Raw genomic sequence first — 12,684 nt, forward strand, 5'->3', positions numbered from 1 at the left:
GTAAACTTGCGCCAGGTGCCCGTGGCTCATGACTATAATCTTAGCTACTCAGGAGGCTGAGATCTGAGGATCACAATTCAAAGCCAGCCGGAGCAGGAAAGTCCGTGAGACTCTTATCTCCAATAAACCACTAGAAAACCGGAAGTGGTGCTGTGCCTCAAGCGGTGGAGGGCTCGCCTTGAGCTGAAGAGCACAGGGACAGTGCCCAAGCCCCAGAGTTCAAGCCCTATGACAAAAAAAAAAAAAAAAAGTAAACTTGCCAACAGGAAACTATGCTTTTCACTGCTGCCACAAGGGGGCACCAATGTCTGGCACCAATGCCAGGTAAACAAAAATTCTAGTATGGTGTCCAATTAGTGTGTACAACAATTTGAAGTTTTGGCCATTTTTGTGGATCCCAGTGCATTTAGCTAATTTCTCTTGTTCTCATAACAGCAGTTTTAGGAAGTGTTGAGATGGATGTGGTGGTGTATGCTTTTAATTACAGCTTAGGAAGGAGGATCAAGTTTGCAGCCAGCTTGGATTATGTACTAAGTTCAAGGTTAGCATGAGTTATATAACAGAGGTCCCCTCAAAAAGCCAAAACTTGTGGTTGGTGGTGGCTCATGCCCGTAAGCTGCTCAGGAGGCTGAGATCTGAGAATCAAGCGTTTGAAGCAAGAGCTCTAGCTCTAGAAGTCAAGTGTCAGCCTTGATCACAAAAGCCAAATGAGTGTAAGGACCTGAGGTTCAAGCCCCAGTACTGGCTCCAAAAGGAAAGAAGCCAGGTGCCAGTGGCTCAAGCCTATAATCCTAGCTACTCAGGAGGCTGAGTTCCCAGGATCATGGTTCAAAGCCAGCCTGGGCAAGAGAGTCAATGAGACTCTTGTCTCTAATAAACCACTAGAAAACCAGAAGTGGTGCTGCAGCTCAAGTGGTAGAACGCTAACCTTGAGCTAAAGAGTGCAGGGACAGTGCCCAAACCCAGAGTTCAAGCCCCATGGCCAGCCAAAAAAAAAAAAAAGGAAAGAGGATGAGGCTGGGAAGGTGGCTCAGTGGTAGAGTGCTTGCCTAGTATGCATGAGGCCCTGGGTTTGATTCCTTAGCACCACATAAGCAGAAAAAGCCAGAAGTGGTGCTGTGGCTCAGTGGTAGAGTGCTAGCCTTGAGCTGAAGACTGAGGGACAGTGCCCAGGCCCAGCGTTCAGGCCCCATGACCAACAACAACAGCAAACAAAAAACAAAAAACTGGATTGTCCTTATTGTAGGGGGCAGGTATTGGAGCCCAGGATGTCTGGGGACCTGGAGGATGGCTGGGTAACTGAATGCTGCATACACTCACTTGCAAATTAACACATCTGTTCTAAGCTCAGCCTCTTCCTCCTTGAAGTCACATCACCTCCCTGAATCTGATCTACCAAAGAGAGAACGTGGTCTATAGCAACTGAGTCATCATTGAGTCAGCTCAGTGCAGGCCTGGCTTGTACTAAGATACTGTCCCTCTGCTAACCCAGAAGAGCTCTTAAGGCTCCTCATCAGCTGCCCTATCTTTTCCTCTGCCTGTAGCACCGTTTCCCCTAGCACCTCTCTTTTTGGCTCTCCAGGCTAAGGATGGGAGTAGTAAGATTTTCTTATCCATGAGCTCAGTGGCTCCACGGCCAGGCCTTTTCTGCCCTATCCAGATGTAGGCTTCCCAGTGGGCCTGTTCCATCCAGCACAGTACCCTCCACACCAAGCCATTTTTTTCTTGGTCCTGGGCACTGTCCTTGAGCTCCTTTTGCTCAAGGCTAGCACTCTATACCACTTGAGCCACAGTACCAATTTTGGCTTTTTCTGAGTTTATTGGAGGTGGGTCTCATGGACTTTCCTGTCTGCGCTTCTGAATAGTTAGGATTTCAGGAATGAGCCACAGGCAGTCATTTTCTAAAGTCACTTCTAAAATGGATTCCTGTTCTGGAAAGCACAGTACACATGAAGTCCTAGGTCCTGACAGCTATCAATAATCCTTACGAATTTCCACTGGGTCAAGTGTTCTCAACTTTTGACTAACAGCCTTCATAGGCACCTGATGTTGCTAGCTTAGCTCAGAACAGGCCTTCTCACCACCCTACTGCAGAGCCCACCAAGTGGTGGTTTTCTGTAGCTTAGCTAAGAATCCCTTTAATGAGCTAGCTACTCCAGGAGCAAAAAACTAGGGAGACCTCAAGTTGCTGATGGCCATATTGGGTTAGGAACATTTTTTAACCAGTAGACTACTTGTTCAAGGCTCAGGACTTGTCAAACCGTTCCATTTTGTAAGTAGCCAATATTCTCAACAGTGCCCTTCTTTTGCTGGTATAGTACCTGCCTAGAGGTTGGTCCAAGGCAACCCTCACACCAACATAGGCCCCCCTACTGCCTCCTTCGATACTGACCTTTACCCTCACCACACTGGCAAGAAATAAAATGTACTAACTAGATTTATATGCAGGGAAAATATTGTTTTCAGGGATAAGATCATGATCTATCTTCCATCTGGAGTGGCCCCTCAACCTTGAAGCTCCTCAAAGTACCTTCCAACCTACTCACTGTATCATATACTTTTGACTACCTGGGAGGTTTAGATCTTAAGATTAAGGCTCCCTTTGATACAGCCCTTAAGCAAAGATTTAGATGTGCTCAAGCCTCACTCTAACATCTTGTAAAACGAAGTTCCACAGTTGCTGATAAATGACAGCCAAGGACCACTATCCCTCCTCAGGCTGCTGAGCAAGTCCTTCATCACATGAATTAATGGGACAACACAACCAACTCATATGCTTGCAGAACTACCACCCAGAGGGGATAAGTTCACAAAAGGCCAGATGTTTGAACTTGTAGACACATCCTTTACTGACCATTTGAGGTTCCTTCATATACATTTGCTTGACTATATGTATGTATATATATGAAGTAGAATCTGCAAATCAGGTATTTCTGAAAACAAGTTTTATTTAAATAAGGGTTTAAATACATTACATAACATTAAAACTGGGAGAAAACCAAAAACCAGTCCGTTACTTCACATGGCACTGGGTAGCTGTTACTTAAGTTGCAAACTCTACAGCTAGCTATATGACAGATGACTCCAGTCTGATGTTTGTTCCCTTGTCAAAAGTTTAACTGTTGTTATTAGGCTGGTCTCATATCCTTCTTTTTTCGGACACCCCCCACTTAGGCTATGTCTGGCCAACTCAAGGCTCCCCCTAGTGGCACAGCTGCTGTTGCTTGCTGCCTTACCCCATTTCCTCTGGAGTACCATGGTGGTTCAAATAGTGACATTCTCTTAGGGCAGGGTAAGCTGCAGAGGGAGCTTCTGGCCAGACATAGCCACCTGTGATCCTGGGGCTCTGGGCTTAACTGAAACTTCACATTATTGCTTTGATGCAGGCTGGACACTGCCAGGCGCCTACTGCTTGACCTCGGTTTAAATGAGGGACTTCAAGACTAGACAGCATGGCTCTTTTCAGTTTATTGCATGAAGGAGTTACACTAGTCCAAGTTAAAAGCGGACCCCAAATGGTTACATTATACAAGCTGTGAGGTTTTTAAACTTGTGACAAGGGACAGAAGGGAAATTCTACTCATTGCAAGGAAATCCTCACTTAAGCTTCAGTGAGCCACAAGCACTTAAAACCCATGAACCTTCAGCTGATCGTCCTTAGCCAGTCCAATCTGTAAAGAGAAAAAGGGCAAAGTTTTAAGTAGAGAACAAGAGGTAAAAGTCTCCTCTTCAACAATTTGGGCACACAAGCCAATTCCTGTAAGCACTATAGCTCAACAGAGAACACTCAAGTCAACTGCTCTCTGGAACAGCCTAGGACTCAGCCCCTGAAATCTAAACCTCATTAAAAAAACCCAAGGACAGGCTTGAACTCACCTCTACCAGGAACTGGCATATGTTCTTGCGCTGGTCACCCTGTAGCTGAATTACTTCTCCATATTCTGGATGCTCAATTACAGTACCATTGCAGGCAAATTTCTGTAAGCGCAGGGTAGGAAAATCATGTTAGGGTCAACAGCAGCATAAATGCACCTAATAATCACTTTGGGTGTGCGCCCCCTGGTGGACACAGCGATGTCGTGTTAGGCTTACCTTCTTAAACGCCTTCACTAGTTTCTTTTTATCGTAATCATCAGCGATCCCTTGGACAGTAGTAAGGGTCTTCCTGCCGTTTCTCTGTTGAATTCTTATATGGATATAATCCTCAGTGCCAGCAGGAAGCAGGTCATCACCCTTACTTGCATCAGCAAAGGGGTCTGAGAGGAGAAACGTTAAAAAGGTTTGCTCAGCGCTGTCGTGGATCAGGGGCAAAAACTCCACACTGCATCTTTTCAGCGTGCAAAAACACCCGTGACCCTAAGTCGTCAGGGGTTTAGGAGAGGGGTGTGAGGGTGGTCAGGACGGACTGGTTCTTTTGTTACTGTACTCGAACAGGTCTGTCAGGGACGGCCGGATTCCCCAGGCCTGGAGAAAGCGTCTTCCGCCCTAGGCCCGCCCGTCCTCCCTCCGCCCCTCCGCAGCCGCCGATCACGTGTCAGAGAGCCCGGGCTGGAAGGGCAGCGCCCCAATCGGCTGATGCAACCTGCCGGAACCCTCTCGCCCAAGGCGTGGCCAAGCCTCCCAGCCCTCATTGGCGAACGCATTCGTCCCTTGGGCTTGGCACCGCCTCCCCCTCCTGGCTAACGGCGGTGACGCACCGGATGTGACGTCGGGGCGGCGGAGGGGGGGGGGCGGGTGTGGCCCGACGAAGGCCGGGAGCCATTTAGAAAATGCGCCACCCGCGCTGCGGGCCCGCCCCGGGGCTGACCTCCCGCCCGCTTCTTCCGGTCGCCCTCCGCCGCCGTCCCCGGGGCCCCGCAGCTCGAGCCCCTCCCCCCACCTCCTGAGCCCAGACACCTCTCCCCAGCCCGAGCTGACGACTGTCCCCCCCCCCCCCCCCCCACACACACACAAATCTCCGGGCCCGAAACGCCCCGCCGGCCCGTCCCGGCTCGCGACCTTGCCCTGGCTTACCGAAAGAGTGGAGGTTCTGGATAGCGGACATACGATACGATTCCTTTTCCTCGGTGGAAACGGCCTGCGGAAGGCGGCTGCGGGAGAAGGCGGGCGGGGGGGACGGAGCGTCGGGAAGCGAGGGGGCTCAAGGGGGAGGCAGCTGAGTCCTCGGCGGCGGCTCAGTGACTGGGGCCGAGGGGCGGCGCCTGTGTTCACTTATATAGCCGCCCCTGTGACGCCAGCGCGCTGCCCTCACGTCCCGGCCCCGCCTACGGCGTCGTGCTCCCGAGCGCCCAGGGCGCCGTCGCTTCCTATTGGTCCGCGGACAGGGACGCAGGGCGGCGCATGCGTACTCTTCCGACTCCCTGAGGGAAGGGAGGGGGAGGGAACGCTTAATCCATTTAGGCGCCTGCGCAGTGCGGGGGATGGGGGGGGGAACGAAGTCTCGAGACACTGTGGAGGTTTGGGGCGCGCCTGCGCATTGTGTTCTCTGGCGTGGTCCTCCCTGTTGACCCTTGTTGCAGTCCTACCTGATTGATGAGGGTTTTTGTTTTGTTTTGTTCCTTTCGTGGGGTTCGGTTGACATTCTTCAGGGAAGGGGATTTAGATGCCTATCCTTCCACAGACGAAAAATCCACCCGTCTACACAGAATGAATGGTTTAGGGCGTCTCTTCAACCAACATAAAATAACCAAAACTTTAACCTTATAGTTGGGTTAATCATTTCTGGTAGTCTGGAAATGGATTAACTTAACCTAAACATTCTCGTTAGAGTAGATTAACCCACCCAAGGAATGTGCCAATTCGTATGAGTTCAGGGGAGACTAGTTAGGGGAGCCCCTCCCCGAATTCAGGTACTTTAGGTGGCCCTTTGTGTTACAGGATTTGTGTGCAATTCAGCCTTCCCAGAATTTAGGGGAAAAATGTTTACCAAATAAACAGTCCACCTTTCTTGCTTTCTCAGCTTATTTATGCTTTTTTTTTTTTTTTTTTTGAGTGCTGGGGAATTGAACCCAGGGTCTCACCCTAGGCAAGTACACTAAGTTCATTTAGCAGTTTGTTTATTGAAATAAAAGTTGCTGGTTTGAATGATGCAAGAGATCAGGGGTTTTAGGAAAGCAGATGGCCAAGCGTGATGTAATGGGGTGCAGTGGGATCTGGGGTGAACCCTAGCCCCTACTGTGCTAGAACATCTTTTAAGTGTGCATGGAAAGCCAGGTGTGTATCTTAAATTTTAAAATGTTGTTGATAGATTGCACTATGAAAACAACAACCACCCACTGTGCAATCTTGACCAAAAAAAAAAGAGAGAGCCAGCTCTTTGGACTGTCAATTTCTACCCTTGACAGGGTTACTGACCTTCTGGGGATGAAGGCTAGTGGAAGAGAGAGAGAAAAAAAATAAGGAGTCTGGCACTGGTGGCTCATGCGTATAATCCTAGTAACTCAGTAGGCTAAGACCTGGAGGATTGAGATTCAAAGCCAGCCCAGGCAGAAAAGTCTTTGAGACCATCTCCAATTAAACAGCAAAATGCTTGACTGGCGGCATAACTCAAGTGGTAGAGTGCTGTGAACAAGTAAGCCAAGCAAATGTGAGGCCCTGAGTTCAAGACCCTTAAGTATTATGGGCAAAAACAACCAAAACAAAACAAAAAAATGAAACTGTGAAGATAAGGAGAGATTGTGAGAGGTTTTTAGAAGCAGATAAGCAGAGTATTACAGAGTGACTGCCAGGCTTCTTCAGATGGGGTAGTCAGTGAAGTTTCTGAAGAGGTCACACCCCAGCCTGCACTTAGAGGGTAGGAAGGAGACCACTGTGAAGCAGAGGTAGACCTGAGGGGGGGAAAAACTGGGTGTACATGACTGTTTTGATAATGTATTAAACTTTTTTTTTTTTTTTTGCGGTACTGAGATTTGAACTAAGGAATGCTCCCCTTTTTGGGTGATGGTTCTGGAGCTTAAACTCATGTTGGGTGCTGTCCTTGAGGTTTTTGTTTTTGTTTTAAGGTTCAAACTCATTTGAAACTTGATCCTCAGATCTCAATCTCCCCAAGAGCTAGATTTACAGGTGTGAACCATCAGCACCTAGCAGGTTTGTTTGTTTATTTATGCTGGTACTGAGGCATGAACTCAGGGCCTGAGCACCAGTCCTGTGTCTTCTTGTGATCCAGGCTAGCACTCTAGTTTTTGGCCACAGCACCACTTCTTCTTCTTCTTCTTTTTTTTTTTTGAATAGTTTATTGGAGATAAGAGTCGGCCCTGGCTGGCTTTGAACTGCGATCCTCAGATCTCAGCTTCTTGAGTAGCTAGAATTACAGGCTTAAACCACTTGCTCCCAGCAGTCTTCTAATCTTGTTGCACTTTTTTTTTTTCCCAGTCCTAGAGCTTGAACTCTGGGCCTGGGCACTGTCCTTAAGTTTCTTTTTTGCTTAAGGCTAGCACTCTAGCACTCTACCACTTGAGCCATAGTGAACCCAGGGCTTCATGCATGCGAGGCAAGCACTCTACCATTAAGCCATATTCCCAGCCCTTCTGCCAATAACTTTTAGATAGGATTTCTCAAACCTTTCTGCCCTGACTGGCCTCAAACTCAGGTCTTCACACCCTAAGCCTCCAAAATAGTTAGGATTATAGGTGTGAGCCATAGCATTGACTCTAAAGAATATTTTCTTTCTTTTTTTTTTTTTTTTCTGGTTGGTCCTGGGGATTGAAATTAGGGCTGGGGTGTTGTCCCTGAGCTTTTGTGCTTAAGGCTAGTACTCTACCACTTTGAGCCACAGCACCACGTCTGACTTTCTGGTGATTAATTGGAGATAAGAGTCTTATGGGGTTGAAAATGTGGCTTAGTGGTAGAGTGCTTGCTAGCCTGCATGAAGCCCTGGGTTTGATTCCTCAGTACCACATAAACAGAAAAAGCCTTAAGTGACCCTGTGGCTCAAGTGGTAGAGTGCTAGCCTTGAGCAAAAAGAAGCTCAGGGACAGTGCCAAGGCCCTGAGTTCAAGCCCCAGGACTGTCAAAATGAAAGAAAGAAAGAAAAGAACGAAGAAAAGAAAAAAAAAAAACACAGACTTTCCTTTGAACTTTGATCCTGAGATCTCAGCCTCCTGAATAGCTAGGATTATAGGTGTGAGTCACCAGTGCACCGGTTCTCTAAACAATCTTTAGATGAATAATTTGGCTTCTTTGACATCAGGAAAGGAAGCCATGGCTATAAGGGATGTCATCTCAGTCACATATTCATTTCAGTTTGAAAAGTTGAAGGCCCCAACTTGCAAGCTGGGAACTTCTGCACTCAGAGATGTGGCTCTGTTGGAAAGGGTTTAGGGGAAAAAGCTACCTGGAATTTTGTGTTCATGTGTTGTATGAGAACAGGGTCTAATTTTTTCCCCCTTCTATGGACAGTCAGTTGTCTCAGCATCATTTAGTGAATAAAATGTATCTTTTCCTCATGCACTCCTTATGTCTTCCAAGTCTTTACAAGTCATGTTTGCATACGTGTATAGGTTCTGTTCTTGTCTGTTCATCCCTGGAAAGTTTTGATGTCCAATAGAATGACTTCCTCTGTTTTGTTTTTCAGAATTTTCTTGGCTATTGATGGTCCTAGTTTCCTTTTGAATGTTACATAACATATCCCTACACTTTTTTGGTATTGAGTACCGGGGCTTGAACTCAGGGCCTCGTGTTCTCCCTCAGCTTTTTCATTCAAGGCTGGAGCTTTGCTGTGTGAGTCACAGTGCTATCTGGCTTTTTTTATTTGTCCGTCATGGGGCCTGAACTCTGGGCCTGGGCACTGTCCCTCAGCTCTTCAGCTCAAGGCTAGCATTCTACCCCTTGAGCCACAGAGCCACTTCTGGCTTTTTCTGTTTATGTGGTGCTGAGGAATTGGGCCTCATGCATGCAAGGCAAGCACTCTACCACTAAGCCACCTTCCCAGCCCCCCATTTCTGGCTTTAAAAGATTTTGGTTGCCAGGTGCTGGTGGCTCCTGCGTATAATCCTAGATACTCAGGAAGCTGAGATCTGAGGATCGCACTTCAAAGCCAGCCTGGGCAGGAAAGTCTGTGACTCTTATCTCCAATAAACCACTCAGAAAACTGGAAGTGGCACTTTGGCTCAAGTTGTAGAGCACTAGCCTTGAGCTGAAGAACTGAGGGACAGTGCCCAGGCCCAGAGTTCAAGATCCTCAACCTACAAAAAACAAAAACAAAATTTGGTGTGGGGCTGGGAATGTGGCCTAGTGGTTAGTGTGCTTGTCTAGGATGCATGAAGCCCTGGGTTCAATTCCTCAGTACCACATACACAGAAAATGCTGGAAGTAGTGCTGTGGCTCAAGTTGTAGAGTGCTAGCCTTGAGGAAAAGAAGCTCAAGAACATGCCCAGGCCCAGAGTACGAGCCCCAAGATTGGCAAAAATAAAAATAAAAAAATAAAAATAAAAATTGGTAGTTGTGGGGCTTGAACTCAAGGCCTGGGTGCTGCCCTGAGCTCTTTTTGCTCCAGGCTAACAGTCTACCACTTTAACCCTCAGCTCCACTTCTAGTTTTCTGGTGGTTAAGTAGAGGTAAGAGTCTCATGGACTTTCCTGCCTGGGCTGGCTTTGAACCACTATCCTCAAATCTCAGCCTTCTGAGTAGTTAGGATTACAGGCATGAGCCACCCGTACCTGGCACCATTTCTGGCTTTTTAATGTTTAATTGAGATAGTCTCAGGGACTTTCTTGCCTGGGCTAGTTTCAGACTTTAATCCTCAGATCTCAGCCTCCTGAGTAGCTAGGATTACAGGCCTGAGCCACCAATCAGTGGTTGGTTTCCCTTACATTCTTTATACTCCAGATCTAAAATCACCCCAAATTTTCTGGTCCTTGGGTGGTTTTTACTTGCTCTTGCTTAGAATAAAGTTTCCTCCCCTTCTGATTTGGCCCTGCCCACTCAAACTCTCAGGTTCAGCTGGGATTATCCTTTTGCTGAGAAGCTTGATTTGAGTCTTTATGTCCACACATCACTCATTTTAGTATTTATCAGCCTGCCTGTTGCTCAGCTGTCTGCTGGAATAGCTACATGATTGTCCAGACACAGTATTAAAGTGAAAACATGGCTAGAAGTTTCCAGGTGGTGAAAGGGGAGCATTAAAGCAAGTACCCTTACTGTGTGAGATGCTGTGTGATTATTCACTCCCATCTGCTCCTGCCTTTTCTCTACCTTGTCTCTCCTGCTGGACTGTTTGCTTAAAGAACAGGCCCAGGCTTGTCTGCTGTACTCTAGATGCAAGAGAGTTGATGGACATGTCGGGCTGAGTGTCTAGAAATGAGGTATCCCTGCCTCCCGACTGTGACCTCTGTCACCCTCTGAGTTGGCCACATTGGTGCAGAGAAGTGACGGCGGCCCATGCTAAGCCCTTTGCCCAGCTCCTCCTGTGGGCACTTGGCCAGCCAGAGCTGGCATGTGTGTCTGGTGCATGCGGCCAGGTCTGCCCTCAGCACTTTGTAAACAGTGCCACAAACACACACACTTTTCCTCTGCTGGGGTGTAGGTGAGAGGACCGGGGGCCGGGGATGCCGAGACTGCTTTGGCTAAAAAACACCGACTCTTTATTGGGGCTTGCAGATGGCTGATGGGTAACTAAAAGTCAGCGAAACATTTGTCGTCTCTGCCTTCAGCCTGCATTTGTCTAAATCACAATCAACAGATTGTCAACTGACAGCTTTTTACCATGTTCTGTTCCAGAGCTCTGAGCAGTGCCTAGAAGTTTCTAGGCATTGCCCTAAATCTGCGGCCTAACTGACTCCATCTTGTATTTCTGTCTAGCCTTTTGTCTGAGTCATTCTCTCTTGCTTACCTCAGATCCTAGCAACAACGAGCCTCATTTGTGGACATCTTAAGAAGAATGACTGAAACTGCTCCTCCTTCATAATCAAACTTCTTGAGTTAATGGGCCAATCATGATCAAAGGACAAATGGCCAGACTAGGGAGCCCCGGAACTGTGGATATCTCCAAAACTTGGCCTTTGTTTCTTTTTCCTATATATCACTGAGATGTCTATAAGCATTCCTTTGTGTGTGTGTGTGTGTGTGTGTGTGTGTGTGTGTGTGTGTGTGTGTATGTATGCGCGCGCGCACGTGCTAGTACAGGGGCTTGAACTCAGAACCTCGGTATTGTCCCTTAGCTTTTCTGCTCAAGGTTGGTGCTATACCACTTGAGCCACAGCTCCACTTCTAGTGTTTTGGTAGTTTACTGGCGGTAAGTGCCTCACAGATGCCAGGCTCTGGTGGCTGACAACAGTAATCCTAGCTAATCAGGAGGTTGAAAATCTGAGAATTGTGGTTCAAAGCCAGCCTGGGCAAGAAAGTATATGGGACTCTTATCTCCAATTAACCCAAAAGGTGCTATGGCTCAAAGCAGAACACTAGCCTTGTGCACAAAGAGCTCAGGGACAGCACCCAGGCTCTGAGTTCAAGCCCCATGGCTGGCAAAACAAAAACAGAAGAATCTCATGGACTTTCCTGTTTGGTATGGCTTTGAACCATGATTATCAGATCTCAGCCTCCTGAGAGGCTGAGATAACAAGCGTGAATCATGGTACACACCCCAGGACTTGAATTCTACCCCCACTAGAAGGAGGACTGGCTGAGTTTTCCCCACGTGTGAAGTCTGAAGCGCCATGAGTGGAGGTTGGCAGTGTTTCCATGAAGGGTCTCCCTAAAGCCTGCCTCCCAGAGTCAGAGCTTGTCCAGATTTAGGAGATGGTGGTGTCATCACACGCCAGGACTGACTGGTCCACAAGTGACCCAATATCCCCTGTCAGTGCTGGCTTCTTCACGACTGCGTTGCTTGTTGTGCCATCAGCTGGGCAGCCAAGGGCAAGGGCACTTGGAGAGTCTGAGCACTGACTCTGCCTCCTCCTCCTGCCTCGGAGATACAGCCCCACCAGCCTTTGTTTTCTCCTTCATGCGAAGGGATGGTGGTGCTCCCTCTCTCAGACCACTGAGGGGCTTTAAAAAGGGAAGAATATGTACATTGGGTAAAAAAATCCAAATAAAAAATTATATGAGCTGGGTGCCAGTGGCTCATGCCTGTCATCCTAGCTACTCAGGAGACCGAGATCTGAGGATCGTGCTTCAAAGCCAGCCTGGGCAGGAAAGTCTTTGAGACTCATCTCCAATTAAGCACCAGAAAAGTGGAAGTGGTGCTGTGGGCCCAAGTGGTAGAACACTAGCCTTGAGCTGAAGAGCTGAGGGACAGTGCCCAGGCCCAGAGTTCAAGACCCACGACTGACTCCCCCCCCCCCCCCCAAATACTAACGATAAAAACTTATGAAATTTACTAAATGAACTCTGCTAAGTTTCCAGAGGAGAGAGAGCGAGAGAGCATGAGAACAGGAGAAGACCCTCCCTCTCCCCAAACAGAGATTGGGTGGGGCGCCGGGGTGGGGGAGGTTGGGGGGGGAGGGGAGAAGTAGGTACCTCTCCTTGGTGATCTCTTGGGGGCAAGGGCATAACTGGGTGGAACATTCCCCAGGGCTCCCAATGTGACATGGAAAGCAGCAGAATCTCCCACCAGGAAGGGATGGCATCCTCTAGGGAAATAAGTGTCTCCATGGTAACCAGGGCAGATGGATAATCTTGTCTTTGGGACCTCCCTGAGCTGATATGCTACAAAAACCAGGTGACTGAGAAAGCTTCTTGAGACTGGAG

At 48.1% G+C, this 12,684-nt stretch overlaps 1 protein-coding gene across 1 annotated transcript; it reads right to left on the minus strand.

Moving 5' to 3' along the window:
* Positions 1 to 3,157: 3,157 nt before the first annotated feature.
* Eif1 (eukaryotic translation initiation factor 1) lies at positions 3,158 to 5,193 on the minus strand. Its single transcript, XM_042673981.1, has 4 exons — positions 5,014 to 5,193; positions 4,093 to 4,256; positions 3,877 to 3,978; positions 3,158 to 3,671 (listed from the first exon to the last, which is right to left on the minus strand). Exons 1-4 carry the CDS (start codon positions 5,042 to 5,044, stop codon positions 3,627 to 3,629), a joined length of 342 nt encoding a protein of 113 aa, XP_042529915.1. The 5' UTR covers positions 5,045 to 5,193; the 3' UTR covers positions 3,158 to 3,626.
* Between the last annotated feature and the right edge of the window lie 7,491 nt (positions 5,194 to 12,684).

The sequence above is a fragment of the Dipodomys spectabilis genome, unplaced genomic scaffold, assembly GCF_019054845.1.
Source record: "Dipodomys spectabilis isolate Male_0828 unplaced genomic scaffold, ASM1905484v1 ptg000018l, whole genome shotgun sequence".
In the NCBI taxonomy this organism is placed as follows: Eukaryota; Metazoa; Chordata; class Mammalia; order Rodentia; family Heteromyidae; genus Dipodomys; species Dipodomys spectabilis.

Bases quoted from the DNA above. Each gene is read 5' to 3' on its own strand.
- Eif1 (XM_042673981.1), bottom strand. From the start codon at position 5,044: ATGTCCGCTATCCAGAACCTCCACTCTTTCG. The intron at 4,257-5,013 runs GTAAGCCAGGGC...TTCTCCTCTCAG, and splicing joins CCAGAACCTCCACTCTTTCG to ACCCCTTTGCTGATGCAAGT. The intron at 3,979-4,092 runs GTAAGCCTAACA...CTGCGCTTACAG, and splicing joins TAGTGAAGGCGTTTAAGAAG to AAATTTGCCTGCAATGGTAC.